Source organism: Labeo rohita, chromosome 9, assembly GCF_022985175.1.
Source record: "Labeo rohita strain BAU-BD-2019 chromosome 9, IGBB_LRoh.1.0, whole genome shotgun sequence".
NCBI lineage: Eukaryota > Metazoa > Chordata > Actinopteri > Cypriniformes > Cyprinidae > Labeo > Labeo rohita.
Genome location: NC_066877.1, coordinates 18,744,920 through 18,759,052, shown reverse-complemented (window position 1 = coordinate 18,759,052; position 14,133 = coordinate 18,744,920). Strand labels below are relative to the sequence as shown.

General features: G+C 36.4%; 1 protein-coding gene across 11 annotated transcripts in view; it reads left to right on the top strand.

Moving 5' to 3' along the window:
- Window positions 1-14,133, top strand: part of stxbp5l (syntaxin binding protein 5L) — a 153,908-nt gene that overhangs the window by 22,551 nt on the left and 117,224 nt on the right. For all 11 annotated transcript variants that reach the window (XM_051119695.1, XM_051119693.1, XM_051119691.1 and 8 more), the window contains exon 2: window positions 3,659-3,756. In XM_051119695.1, coding sequence (XP_050975652.1) covers window positions 3,659-3,756 — 98 coding nt within the window. The remainder of the gene's footprint in view (window positions 1-3,658; window positions 3,757-14,133) is intronic.

The following is a 14,133-nucleotide window of genomic DNA, read 5'->3' as shown; positions in this document are numbered from 1 at the left end:
GGGTAGGGGAGCTCGGTTTTGATGAAGCTGAGCTTGAGTGGTTAGCGAGGTGCCAGAAAGGCATGCTGAGATCTTTGCTGAGATTGTAGACATGGAGACATGGTAAAGGAAATGAGATGGAAAGTGGAGTGTTGTCAGCATGGCAGCAGCATGAAGTGCCATATGATTTAGTGGCTCAGTCAACTGATCTGGTGTCATCATCATCTTTGATGATATATGATTATGTGATTGAAAGGAACCCGGGTTCAAATCCCAAGTGATTTTGTTTTTCAGTAAACTAAGTAGCAAGTTGACCTCTACTGTATGGTACTTTCAACGTCAAACTTTAATAGGCGAAGAGGCTTTTTTTTGCAGACATAAAGCAGCAGAGGTATGGAAGGTAGGGTAAGTGTACCCATTAAGCCCACCAAAATCTAAGTTTATGTGTTTTTCATAGATACTGACATGGTTTATAAGAAAAATCAACTGTTAAAATGCAAGGTGTATCTCTCATTTTAAAATATATTAATTAGTTGATGTACACTTTAGAGTATAAAATTAAGATATTTTATGAGTAAAGTCAAAAGTCTGACATTGGCTTAATTGGTACTTTGGCACCATTCAAGCCTGCATGAGTCCCAAATAAGGCCACATCAAGATTTATTCACAAAATATTAAGAAAAATTATTGATTTTAAAGAAGTCAAACATCAATATATTTATTCAGTGTTTTAAAAATTCCTTTTCTAATGCTAATGCTAGCGCTCATTACCTGTGCTAATAAAATTTAACCCCAGCCACACAGGACCTGTAAAGACTATAATTTTATAATTTTAGCAGTTTTTTTCAGCAACATAATCTAGCTTCTTGTTTACTGTATACTTATATCTTGCTCTCTACTGCTGAACTGAGGAAGGTCTCCTGTCCCTGATGAGCATCAACTCTGATCTTGGTCTTCACTCACTCCCAAAAACACCTTCTGTTCACTCCAAACTGTTTTGCTAGAACAAACCATTTTGTTTTACTGTGCCCTCATGGTAAAGGCGACATGCCTCTACAATTTTTGTATTTTCAAACATCAGAAGACTTCCATTATATTATAATACACAGTGTGTAATTTGTAGGCGTAAATATAGTATAAATATAGCTGTAAATTAAGGTAGTAAGTAAGGTAAAGTAAAAAAGCACACAAAGAACTTATCATTAAACACTTTAACTCAGAAAATGGATCAAAGTTTGTAATTAGAGGAATTACTCATTAAAACACATAAGGTGTTTAATGGTTCCACAGCGAGTAATGGTGAAAAAAGACAATGTTTTCCATTAAAAATGTAAGATATCTTTACAAATACACGCATGAAGCTTAAATATATTGTGGACTAAGCATCATAGTAATTTCCATTGTCCCCATATTAAGAAATGTTACGTTTTGTTCATTCAAGGTTAGCTTGTGTTGACTATAGTTTGCATGTGTTTTGTGGCGCTGGCATTTAAGCCCATCTTTAAAAAAAAAGTTAATTTATGAAAATGCAAAATAATTTATGATGTTTTTATTTGTAAATTAATGCAAAATGAAGCACAAAACATTTAGTGTTTGTAGTTCACATGCTTAATTTTTCATCAGTCTGTCTTTTAGTAAGGCTAATGTTTTGACCTTGAGATTACCTTTGTGCGTGAGGCCAATAAAACTCATCTTTCCATTTAAAGAAAAATGATATAAAAAGATAAAGTACCTTCATACACAAAAACAAAACATTTATCTTCTATTTGACATAATATCAATGTACCTAACAAAGAAATGCATAAATGTGTTCTGAAAGGTCCCAAAACACCAAAGTTTTTGGGTGTCTTTGCGTGAGGTGCCCTGAGACAGCATTCATATAGGTGGGGCTAACTCAACGTTGCCATATGTGACTGGTATGCAATAACAAATATCAGGAAATTAACAAATCACTGAACTGGCTAAAATAATGACTAGCATAAAATATATTTTTTTCTTTTCCTTTTTTTAATTTGACTTCAAAGTTGAAAGTGGGCTTAAAGGGTACACTTACCCTATAGCATAGAGAGATGATTGGAAAGAGTTAAAAATGGTTTTAAATGAGGGGGACAAATGCAACAGAATATGGAAATGCTTCTGAGCTGTGGGAGGCTTTCAGTACTGTTTCTAATGGATCCTGCGCCAGAATCTGTCAATGCAGCCAGACTTAGAAAGTTTTTTTGCATTTTAAATTGGATGCATAAGGTTTTCCCCTCATCTTACATGGTAACATTCAACTTGTATATTATCATTGTGTGTATTATATGAGTAATTGATCAATAGTTTTGCATAAAAAATTGAGAAGTATGTCTTAAAGGGATAGTTCATCCAAAAATGAAAATTCTGTCATTAATTACTCGCCCTTATGTTGTTCCAAACCCGTAAGACCTTTGTTCATCTTTCGAACACAAATGAAGATATTTTTGATGAAGGCTGAGAGCTTTATGACCCTGCATAGACAGCAACAGAACTACCACATTCAAGGCCCAGTTAGCTAGTAAGGACATAGTTAAAATAGTCCATGTGACATCAGTGGTTCAATCTTATGTTTATGAAGCTACAAGAATACTTTTTGTGTGCAAAGAAAATAAAAACAATGACTTTATTCAACAACTTCTTCTCTTCCGTGTCAGTCTTTGCCACGGGTTCACAAGAGCACCACAATGCATGCATGTGGAGCTGCTGACGCAGGAGCTGGCGTTTTGATGTAGAATGTCCATCTCTCTTTAGTTCATCTTCATCTTCATCTTGAAATCTTTAAACATGTTTACGAAGACTGTTTTATAGTGTGTGTTCTTCTGCTTCTCCGAAGTGCAACGCATCATCACACACCTGCATTGTGGTACTGTCATGAACGCGCATCGAAGATTGACACAGATTGTTGAATTAAGTGGTTATTTTTGTTTTCTTTGCACATGAAAAGTATTCTCATAGTTTTATAAAATTACAGTTAAACCACTGATTTTGTTTTATCACTGTCCTTACTATCTTTCTGGGCCTTGAACGTCTCAGTTGCGTTGTCCATGTAGGGTCAGAAAGCTCTCAGAATTCATCAGAAATATCTAAATTGGTGTTCCGAAGATGAACGAAGGTCTTATGGGTTTGGAATGACAGAAAGAGTAATTAATGACAGAATTTTCATTTTTGGGTGAGCTGTCCCTTTAAGTTTGAAGAAAAAAACATAGTGTTAAAATATATTAAAGTACACAAAAGCTATTTTAAAAATAATAATAATAATAATAAAAAAACAATGTATTTCACAATATTACTTTTCTGTATTTTTAATACATATAATATTAATACAATAATATTTTAATAGAGGCTTCATTCAAAAACATTAAAAAATCTAACCAACCTCAAACTTTTGAACTGTAGTGTATGCCAAATGAATAAAATATTGCACGATATATCTTGAAACAGAGGGAAGGGAGCAGGTGGCTGCACACTGAGCAGCACAATGCTGAAGTATTGTTTCATGTGAGCTGTTCTCGGGAGAGTAGCAGGGGGTGCAGGCAGGCCGTAGGCTGTGTCACTATTATGTGGGAATGAATGACTGAAGTTGCCTACAGTACTTTGTTCTTAATGTAGCACACCATGTTTTCTCTTTTTTCATTTTTTCTCTGTTTTCCTTTCTCTGTAGACGGTGCGTCATGGATTTCCCTATCAGCCCACAGCTCTGGCATTTGACCCGGTGCAGAAGATCCTTGCCATTGGCTCTCGTTCCGGAGGAGTACGGCTGTATCCTTTTGTTCCCCTTCAGTGATGCAATGCTGTTTGCTCCACAGAGTAATTTCAAGACTTTGGAAGGACTTTTGGGCTTTGGGATAGCTGCTGTCTGAGGTAAGGTATAATGCTGTCATGTTTCCTCGCTTTAAAGACCTCCCTGTGGCATAGAGGGGTGTAAGACCATTTGACTGACTCCCAGAGGAATCGCCGCACAATGTTACTAATGCATTAATACTGAGAATGGCTGACAGAAAAATAGAGAGAGTGAGACAGAAAGGGTGAGACATCCAGTTCCAACATAGCTGGATAAATAATGGATAAACATGAGTATTGGACACTAACAGAAATCCCTATTAGCATTAGCATTTCTGTAATTTCTTTGGCAGCATTATTGAGCAGGCCCACATGGAATCTGTGTGTGGAAAACTCCACAGCAAATGAATTATTGAGTTAAATCAGTATTCTTGCCTTACCAGAAAGCCTGCAATAATGTTTTATTTTCAGACATGTCTGATTCGATTTACTGGGAAATTTCCTGGCTTCGGTCATTCGTCCTCATGTGTTTACATCATGTCTCTTAACAATAAAAGAAGGTCCAGCTGGTTTGCAAAGAGCAGTACCGAAGCACACTTGAAGTTAAAACGCTTTAAACAGCTAATAAGATTCAGTATTACTACATTCTTCCACATCCATTCGACAAAATTCTGCAGATTTTCCACAAAACATAGAAAATACAAAATCAGCCGATTCCATGTTGGCCTTATTAAAAGTATTCATTCCAAAACAGATACAAAGAATAAAAATTCACAAAAAGGGGAGAGAGCTTATAATTTAGATGGGAATTTAGAAGTGAAAATGTGTGATCTGATTTGTGGTTTGTGTAATTTATTTTCTCAGTCGCATGAATAAATTAATCATGTTCCTTTAACTCAATGCCAGCACTTGTACAGCTCGAGTGTCTGGAGTGTTTTATGATTTGGAAACATTGCTTGCAAAAAAAAAAACAAAATGTAATTTTTTTGTTTGTCCTCAAAGATCATGCTGTTTATTTGGTTTATCACAAGAGGTTTCCTTGCAATATTGAGGAAACAAAGTCTGTGTGCAGAGAGTCAGACAAAGCAGGAAGTAGAGAGTAGAAAGAAATGCCCAGAAATCATGTGGCAGACAGATGAGATGATGAAAGGAGAGAAGAAAAGAGAGATAGTAGGCCATTTTTGCATCACTGTGAATTAGCTTTGTGCTAATTATGGACCTGTCATTACCGTAGATAACTATGGACTGTGTTACTTAACTGTGAAAAGCATGACTCTCCCTGTCTCTCTCTCTCCTCCAGATACTTTTTCTCTGCTCTTTCTGTCTGTCTTTTCTTCCATATGTATTACATGCTAATGAGACATGAAAAGAAGGGGCTTTGACTCTGTTGGGTGTCATTTCTGTGTCAACTGACAGTTTTGCCATAGAGTATTTTGAAGAACTCACTGTGTGCACAAATTTTAGATCATCATTGTATTTTGTTGCATGACATACACTGCAAGGAGTACTGTATGCCTAGGCCTTTTATTAGTTATAAAATGATAAAGGTTCAACAAGCACATACGGGTGTTTGAGGGCTCACATGCTTTTGTCTAGGGATGTACAGCTTATTGGTGTGGATCAGTGTTAGAGATTTTTTATTTACTGTTTAGCACACACACTATCGTTCAAAAGACAAAATACCCTAGAATTGTTACTTTTGGATATACAGTTGATTATTTTTCAGATGGCTTACTGATTGTGTTTGTTTCAGATTACATTTGTCATTTTGTTCACTTTTGTCTTTCCTGACTCTTTCTCTCTGTCTTTCTCTGACTCTGGGTAGAATGGTATATTTAGTTCTTGTTCAGAGCTCTGTATTGATTGAAAGAGCCCAAAGTTAAACATTCACACTGCACTATTGATTATCAACCTCTCTGTGCACTCACTGCGTACACTGTCTGCAAATCATTTTTATAGGAGAATACTCAACGTGTGTGTGTATGAGTTTGCATTAGTGCTTATTTTATAAAGATTTGTAAATATATATTAAAGTACCATCTCTTTTTATAGTTTAGTAAGGAAAGACAGCTGACAGGTGTAAACCATACGTTCGCATTATGTACTGTATATAAAAATAGGCACAATGCTGAAGTAAGCAAGGAGCACATCATACTAACTGGATTTGTTGATGTCATCTGTGTGTGTGTGTGTTGTGATGCAGATCTTGGCAGGGTGGCAGTATGCAGGGCTGAGATTGGTGTGGCATTCACTTCACTGCAGTCAGCTAACTGCACAAGCCCCATGAATGAAGACAAAGAATCAATCTCATACCAATCCAATACTGTCATTCTGAACTTGTGGGAAGAAAGCAATGTTATAGAACCAAACACAGGCGAAAATCCATCTTAAGATTCTGTTTTGAGAAAGTACACTAAATATTTTGCTCACTCCATTTTGCAAATGAATTTGACTGCTGGCCTACAGCAAGTAATCCTGACAAAAAAATTCTTAACTGATTATGCTTGTGTGTGCGTTAAGAGTATGAAGAAGGGGTGTCCCAGACTAAGGATTTGCATAGTCGAATAAGATTTGTTAAAGGAGAAGTCCACTTCCAAAACAAAGATTCACGTATAATGTACTCACCCCCTTGTCATCCAAGATGTTCATGTCTTTCTTTCTTCAGTCGTAAAGAAATTATGCTTTTGAGGAAAATATTTCAGCATTTTTCTCCATATAATGGACTGCTATGGTGCCCTGATTCTGACAGCTGACTCCATGGGAACCAACAAGTGTTTTCCATGACAAAGATGGTATCAGTCACTGAGTATATAGTTTTAACAATGTTAAAAAGGTTTAACATTTATGAATTAGATTATAAACTTGTCCATTTTGTTAGGAGTGCAGTGCGCTTCTGAATGGCTGTGATATTTGAATGATTCTTTTGTGTTGCAATGTTGTGTCATGTCTGTTCATGTCAAATTCTTCAAAAATGGCACAATTACAGAATGGTGTGCAACATATGTATCTGTTTGTAAGTAAGAGTTTAGGTTATTTAGAAAAGTTGCACTCTGGATTGTGTTTGTAAAGAGCATTTTACGTGGTAACATGATAAAAGTGTAAAACATGAGGTTCATCTCATGTATATATACAGGTGCATCTCAAAAAATTAGAATATTGTGAAAAAGTTAATTTTTTGTTTGTAACTTTCATATATTCTAGATTCATTACATGTAAAGTAAAACATTTCTAACGTTTTTTTGTTTTAATTTTGATGATTAGAGTTTACAGCTCATGAAAATCAAAAATCCAGTATCTCAAAATATTAGAATATTTCCTAAGATCAGTCCAAAAAATGGATTTGCAAAACAGAAATTCTTTAAAGTATGTTCATTTATGCACTCAATACTTGGTCGGCAGCACATATTACAGCAAATTCCTTGCTCCTAGCACAAATTACAGCATCAGTAAAGGCACTGCTGAGGCACTATTGAGCGTTCAGATCATCTGTATATTGTTGGATCGACTGTTTCACTGTCACACCCCTGGACTATTTGTATTGGGTTTTCCCTCATATTCAAATATATGGTGTTCCTGTCCTTGTTATTGTCATTTTTAGTTAATCACCTGCACCTGTCTGTCTATCATTAGCCAATCTTTATAAGCTGCTTTCAGTTCAGTGTTTGTTGTCCGGTTTCGTCAATGAGTATGTGTGTTCCTGGCTTCCTTTTGTGGATTTACCTGTGTGGATTTACGTGTGGATTATGTATTAAAGACTTTTCATTGCATTTCATCTTCGTGTTGGCCTTTCATCTCACATGTTGTGACATTCTCATCTTTCTCTTGAAAATATCCCATAGATTCTCTATGGGGTTCAGGTCAGGCATGTTGGCTGGCCAATAAAGCACAGTAATATCATGGTCAGCAAACCACTTGGAAGTGGTTTTTGCACTGTGCTAAAGTCCTGCTGGAAAAGGAATTCAGCATCTCCATAAAGCTTGTCAGCAGATGGAAGCATAAAGTGCTCCAAAATCTCCCGGTAGACAGCTGCATTGACTTTGGACTTGAGAAAACACAGTAGACCAACACCAGCAGATGTCACGGCACCCCAAATTATCACTGACTTCAGAGACTTCACACTGGACTCCAAGCAGCTTGGATTCTGTGTCTCTCCAGTCTTCCTCTAGACTCTGGGATCATGATTTTAACATGAAGTGCAAAATCTACTTTTATCTGAAAAGAGGACTTTGGACCACTGAGCAACAGTCCAGTTTATTTTCTCCTTAGCCCAGGTAAGATGCTTCTGACATTGTTTCTGTTTGTTGAAGAGGCTTGGTAGACCTTTTCCTGAAGACGTCTGAGCGTGGTGACTCTTGATGCGCTAACTCTGGCTTCATTCCACTCCCAAGTGTTTCTCCCATAGCTTTGCTTGACAGTTTTCTCAAGCTTGCGGTCATCCCTGTTGCTTATGCACCTTTTCCTACCCAATTTCTTCCTTCCAGTCAACTTTGCATTTAATATGCTTTGATACAGCACTTTGTAAACAGCCAACCCTTTCAGTAATGACCTTCTGTGACTTATCCTCTTTATGAAGAGTGTCAGTGATTGTCTTCTGGACCACTGCCATGTCAGCAGTCCTCCCCATTATTGTGGTTTCAAAGAAAAATAGATACCTGGAATTTATACTGTAGGGTTGGACATTTAATGAAACTCAAATGTAAATATTCTAATATTTTGAGATACTGGATTTTTGACTTTCATGAGCTGTAGGCTGTAATCATCAATATATATATATATATATATATATATATATATATATATCTTCAATTTACATTCACCAAACATCAGATATATTAGATAGATAGTAGAGAGTAACTGCGTCTTATACAGGTTGTTTCACTTGCTACCACTGGCAGCCATCATTGTTTATTACCATAGCAACTACATATGCTTCTGCATTCCGCACCACTTCTTGTATGTACAGAAAAGGGCGCCAAGACCAGTGTTGGGAAGGTTACTTTGGAAATGTAATGTTATAGATTACATACAGATTACGCAAGTTAAAATGTAATAAGTAGCTCTTATAGCTAGTGTAACTACTTCAGTTACCGTATTAAAGTAATGCAACTGATTGCATTTGATTTCTTTTTGATTACTTGTGTAATGAATGTTTTCAAGTGTTATTCATTTTCAAACATTTAAACCAGGCAGGGTTAACCTTACAGTAGTACTCAACACTGATTACTGATTTCAAAATCCTTCATTGGTTGAATTAAGATTATAATGATTTTTTTTAAAGCACAGCCACCACAAAATCAGACTTTAGCACCTCTTTTTATTCTGAGGTTAAATATTTTTTTTTTAAATAATAAGAAATAGTTTACCAGCTAAGATACTGTTTTTGAAATCAAGTCTTTGCATAGCTATGACAGGAAACACTGGCATCTAACTATGTCTTAAAAAACAGCTAATCTTAAAAATAAATAAATACATACATATATAGCTTACACAAGCTTAAATAAAGTTCACTAATTCAGCATCACCTGCATGACTCATGAGTTCTCCTATAGTAACCCTGTAGCAGTCAATTCTAATTCACTGGCATCGCATACTAAATCATTTTCAATTGTGATAAAATCAGACTGGTGCATGATTAAGGGCAACAGTTGACTCCCTTCCAAACATCAGCCTCTCAGATCTACACCTTTGAGCATATGTGTCATTCATCTCTGGTGTTTTTGTTAGGATCTCCTCTGTGACACGGCTGCACTACGGGCTGCTTTTTGTGTGAAGTAGTCCTTATCATAGCAGGAAGTGAAGAGAGGATTACTGTCCAATAGGTGGCTGATAATAGAATTCTCTAGCCGTGTGTGTGCGCATGTATGTGTTCAGAGACGTGATTCAATTTGATGTGCATTTCTCTGAGAGTTTGTAAGTTTGTATGTGTGTCAGTTTGTGGAAGCGCGTACATGAGAACAGGTAATAGAATTCTCCTCTGTGATAAGCTGTCGATTCTCATCAAAGCGGACTAGCAGAAAAAGAGGGAGAGAGGAATTGGTATGGGAGTGATGAGGAATTTTGGTGAGATGGCAAAAGCAGAGGTGGGTGGAGTCATGTAACCTTCTGCATCATTTTTTTCCCCTCTTTCTGTTCCATTTTTATCGGAGCCAGGAGAGAGAGTGTGAAAGAGCAGGAACTGTTTTCATTATCAGGCAGGGCACGTTTAGAGTTCACCGCAGCCTCTGTCTAGTTAATGTCGGAATGATGGGCGAAACACACACGCGTGCTCACACGCTCATCCAAACACATCTAATGCAGCCACACAGAAACATGCACAAACACCAAGGCAATGACAGATGTCTTGTGCGTGTGGTCAGAGTGACAGTGAATAATGCTGAGATCTTAGCGCTGACGCTGATAGTTAGCACGCTGCTGCCATCTTTCCTGCTGACAATATGTCACCCTTCTTTACAGCCTCTTTTAATATTTATAACATCTTTGCACCAGGTCTCTCATGCTGATTTTTAAAATTCTGTTTTTTTGCCTGTTACACTTTGATTTTAACATTAAATTATCCCTTTTCAATAAATCATGACCACATACAGTACATACATATAGTATACAAAATATGCTTTCAAATCTAATTGATTAGACTCATTGTTTTGTTAATTTTTTTCTTTTGCACTTTCTTTTGAACTCTCTGTTCATCAAAGAATCCTAGGAAAATATGTATCATGGTTTCCAGAAACACATTAAGCGACACAACTCTTTTCAACATTAATAATAATAAAAATAAATACTTTTTAAGCACCAAATCATCATATTAGAATGATTTCTAAAGGATCATGTGACACTGAAGACCGGAGTGATTGCTGCTGAACATTCAGCTTTCCCATCTCAGAAATAGATTACATTTTAAAATCTATTCAAGTAGAAAATTGTTATTTCAATTGTAGATCTGCTACAGGTTATTTTGTATGTTACTTGTGCAGCAGCAGTATGTCTTAAATGCTCACAGCACTGTATCGGTGATGTATTGGTAGTAGCAAGTTCCTGAACTTGCTTTGCAGAAGCAGCAATAATCTACATCAACAGCATTAACCAATAGCAGCAGCAATTCAGCAACATAGCAGCTCTATCCCGCCAAGACCAAATACATTAACACTGTCATATCCATTACCATGCTAAAATCTTCAGAGAGTTGTCATGATATAACTGATTTTAGATTTACCCTAGTTCTGAATGTCACAAAAAAGTGAACTGCTTGGTTGATTTAAAGTGAACGCTGGCCAGAATAAGCTGTAATGTGGACTAAACTTCTTGCTTATGCATGGAACCCTTACGCAATGGCCCTGTCCCAAATGGGCCACTTCATGTGTATTTGCAGTCTTGCAGTGGATTGTGTCTGTGAAGCCTATGAGACCATAAGGTACTGATTCCCCTTTATGGCCACTATGTACCCTCAATGTACACTTCTGCTGAGCCTGCACTGATGCAGACTACTACCCAACAGTCTGTGCAGCATTACTTCACCAAAGTGAGGACTCGGAGGAGGGACACAAGGGCAGCATTTGGGACAGGGCCAACATGACTGGTTATGGATACATTCACTACCAGCTTCAGTGATTGAGATGTTGTCACCACCAGTGTTGGGGAAAGTTACTTTTAAAAGTAATGCGTTACAATATTGTGTTACTCCCTAAAAAAGTAACTAATTGCGTTACTTAGTTACTTTTTTGGAAAGTAATGTGTTACGTTACGTTTGCGTTACTTTTTAAACCTGGACAGGACTTGCTTGTTTATTTTTAATTTAAGTTCTATTTTTTGCAAATGTAAAGGCCCTTTTGCACCAAAAGCTTCAAGCTGAAGGAAAAGTAAATTGTACTTGCCTGTACAGCAGATTGCAGAAGAAGAGAGTTCAACTCTCTTCAGCAATAAAATAAAGAACAAATGTTAATTAATCGAGTAATTTTATCTTATTATAGTTGAATTGGATCATCGAAGGCCAGTAACAAAGACAGTGGTTAATAAAATGGGATTAAATACAGAAATATACAGATATATAATATTTGTATTATTTAACATATTTAATTGCAGGTTTGCGTCATATTCTAAGTTGCAAGTTTTTATTCATTTTGAAGAATACTGAAGTTTTTTTTTGTAAGTGAGATGAATTAATGCATGTTCACATTTAGTCTAGAACTAAAGTAACATCTTATTTCTGATTTCTCTCAACATGGGGACAGGAGAGCTTTTAATCAATAAATAAGGTAAAAAAAATAACTGGCGTTACTTATTTGAAAAAGTTACTCAGATATTTTCTCGTAAATTAAAAAGTAATGCATTACTTTACTAGTTACTTGAAAAAAGTAATCTGATTATGTAACTTAGGTTACTTGCAATGCGGCAAAGTGGTCATGAACTGAGAAATCAAAATTTCCCTGATCTTTTGACATAGAAGAGGTCACTGTGCTATTAAAACATTCTGTAACTTTCAGAACTTAAAACTTTCTTATTAGTCTAAAAACAGCTTATATTGACGCCAATCTGCCAAAATGACAGGTTGTGGAATGTCGTCTTTCTATGACATAATAGCGTGACTAAACACTGCATCCACAAAAGTAGATCAACGCCTACTTCTACATCACTGCCTGTTTTGCCCCGCCTACTGTTTTGCACATGTAGTACAAACAAGCCACAATTCGACACAGGTTTTTCAGAAAGATTAAAACTAAAACTATCGACTATATTGGATCCGACAGTAATGTTGCATCACACAAGTGTGAGTAACTGTTTTTATTACATGCTCACTATTGCTTTGTCTGTTATTAGAGATCGTTTGATATGTACTATTTATGCATTTCAACCTAATTAACAGCAGCGTTCATCTGTGAAGGATGTAGGCTGTCAAACATACACAACCATTAGCCAATCATAGTCTACAATCTGCCACGCCTATTCAAACAGTGTTCTTATGAGGGGGGGTCAAAACAGAACAGAAAACAGCCTATTACTAATAAACTATGATATTTTTTATGTCAAAATCTTGATTATATTATAAGTGGACCTCAGTACAGTACAAAATAATAAAAAAGGCAGTTCATGACCGCTTTAATGTTTTACGTCTAGGTTTTTTTGGTCACCTGTGCACAAAAATCAACATGTACACATCACTGTCTTTGTAGTGTAAAGCTGGCTGTAGACCTCAGTCAGGGCAGACGGCATATTGATTTTTACATGAATGGAAACAAGGCTGTGAGAGACAGACTACAGTCTTTACAACAGTACAGTACTTATTGTCTAAAGGCACTATAACAAGTACATTTCAAAACTTTCAAAACTGTTTTATAAAGTTTTTGTCTGCTAAAAATTTTCTTAGGAGATATGTCTTGTCTGCTAAAAACAGTTGGCATATTATACAGTTTGTATGTTATGTCTGTTCCTCACAGCCTCATTGTTATTCCTGTCAGGAATTAAATAGATCACTACCCTGACTAAGGTCTATAGATGGTTAAACAGATACAAGATAAAGAACACCAATCACAAATCAGGTTTCAAGTATTACAATGATGTCACCAGCATTATTATTATTCATCCTGTTAGCAAACCTCTGTGTTGTGGACTCAGAAAACGTTGCCAAGCCATATGCCCACGATTACGACAAACACACGCACACACAGACTGTAGCGAGGGACCCATGCAGGGAGCTAAATTGCATTTGATTTAAACTGATTTATAGTGAACGCCGCTAATTAAATTAATGAACATTTTATGGCTGAAACAAGATACAGGACATACACACACCTACACACACATTCGTTTTTCTATCATGGCATATGGCCTTCACATTAACTTCTGTTTTATTTTATACTGAGCTTATAATATTTTTTGTTCCCTAACTTGCATAGAAAACTTTCGGCATATTTACATTTTTGTTAAAACATCATTTAGTATGCTTGTTGATTCATTTCCTCTCGGGCCCATTGGCTGCTCCACAAAATGACAGTGATTTCTGGTTTACTGTCCATCTGGGAACATTTGGTCCCCACAATGTAAGCATATATTTTACTATATATAGTTGTGGATATTAGTTATGAATATAATGAAAGGTCATAGAGATATTCAAAGCAGCAGCGTAGAAAGGTCAATCATGTGTGATTAACGTTTGTGTGTGCGTTTGAGAACTTTCACTCTTTACTTAATTAAGATAATATTTGGATTATGTTTGTGTGTCCTTGAGACTTCTGTCCTTTCAGGCTTCAATTAACCAGCATACAAATTGCCTTGGTGTATTATGTGTTGTGCATGTGTGTTATGTTGATTTTTGTCTTGATCTGCGTGTTATGCATGTCAAGTGCCTCCTTGACCTGGTCTCGG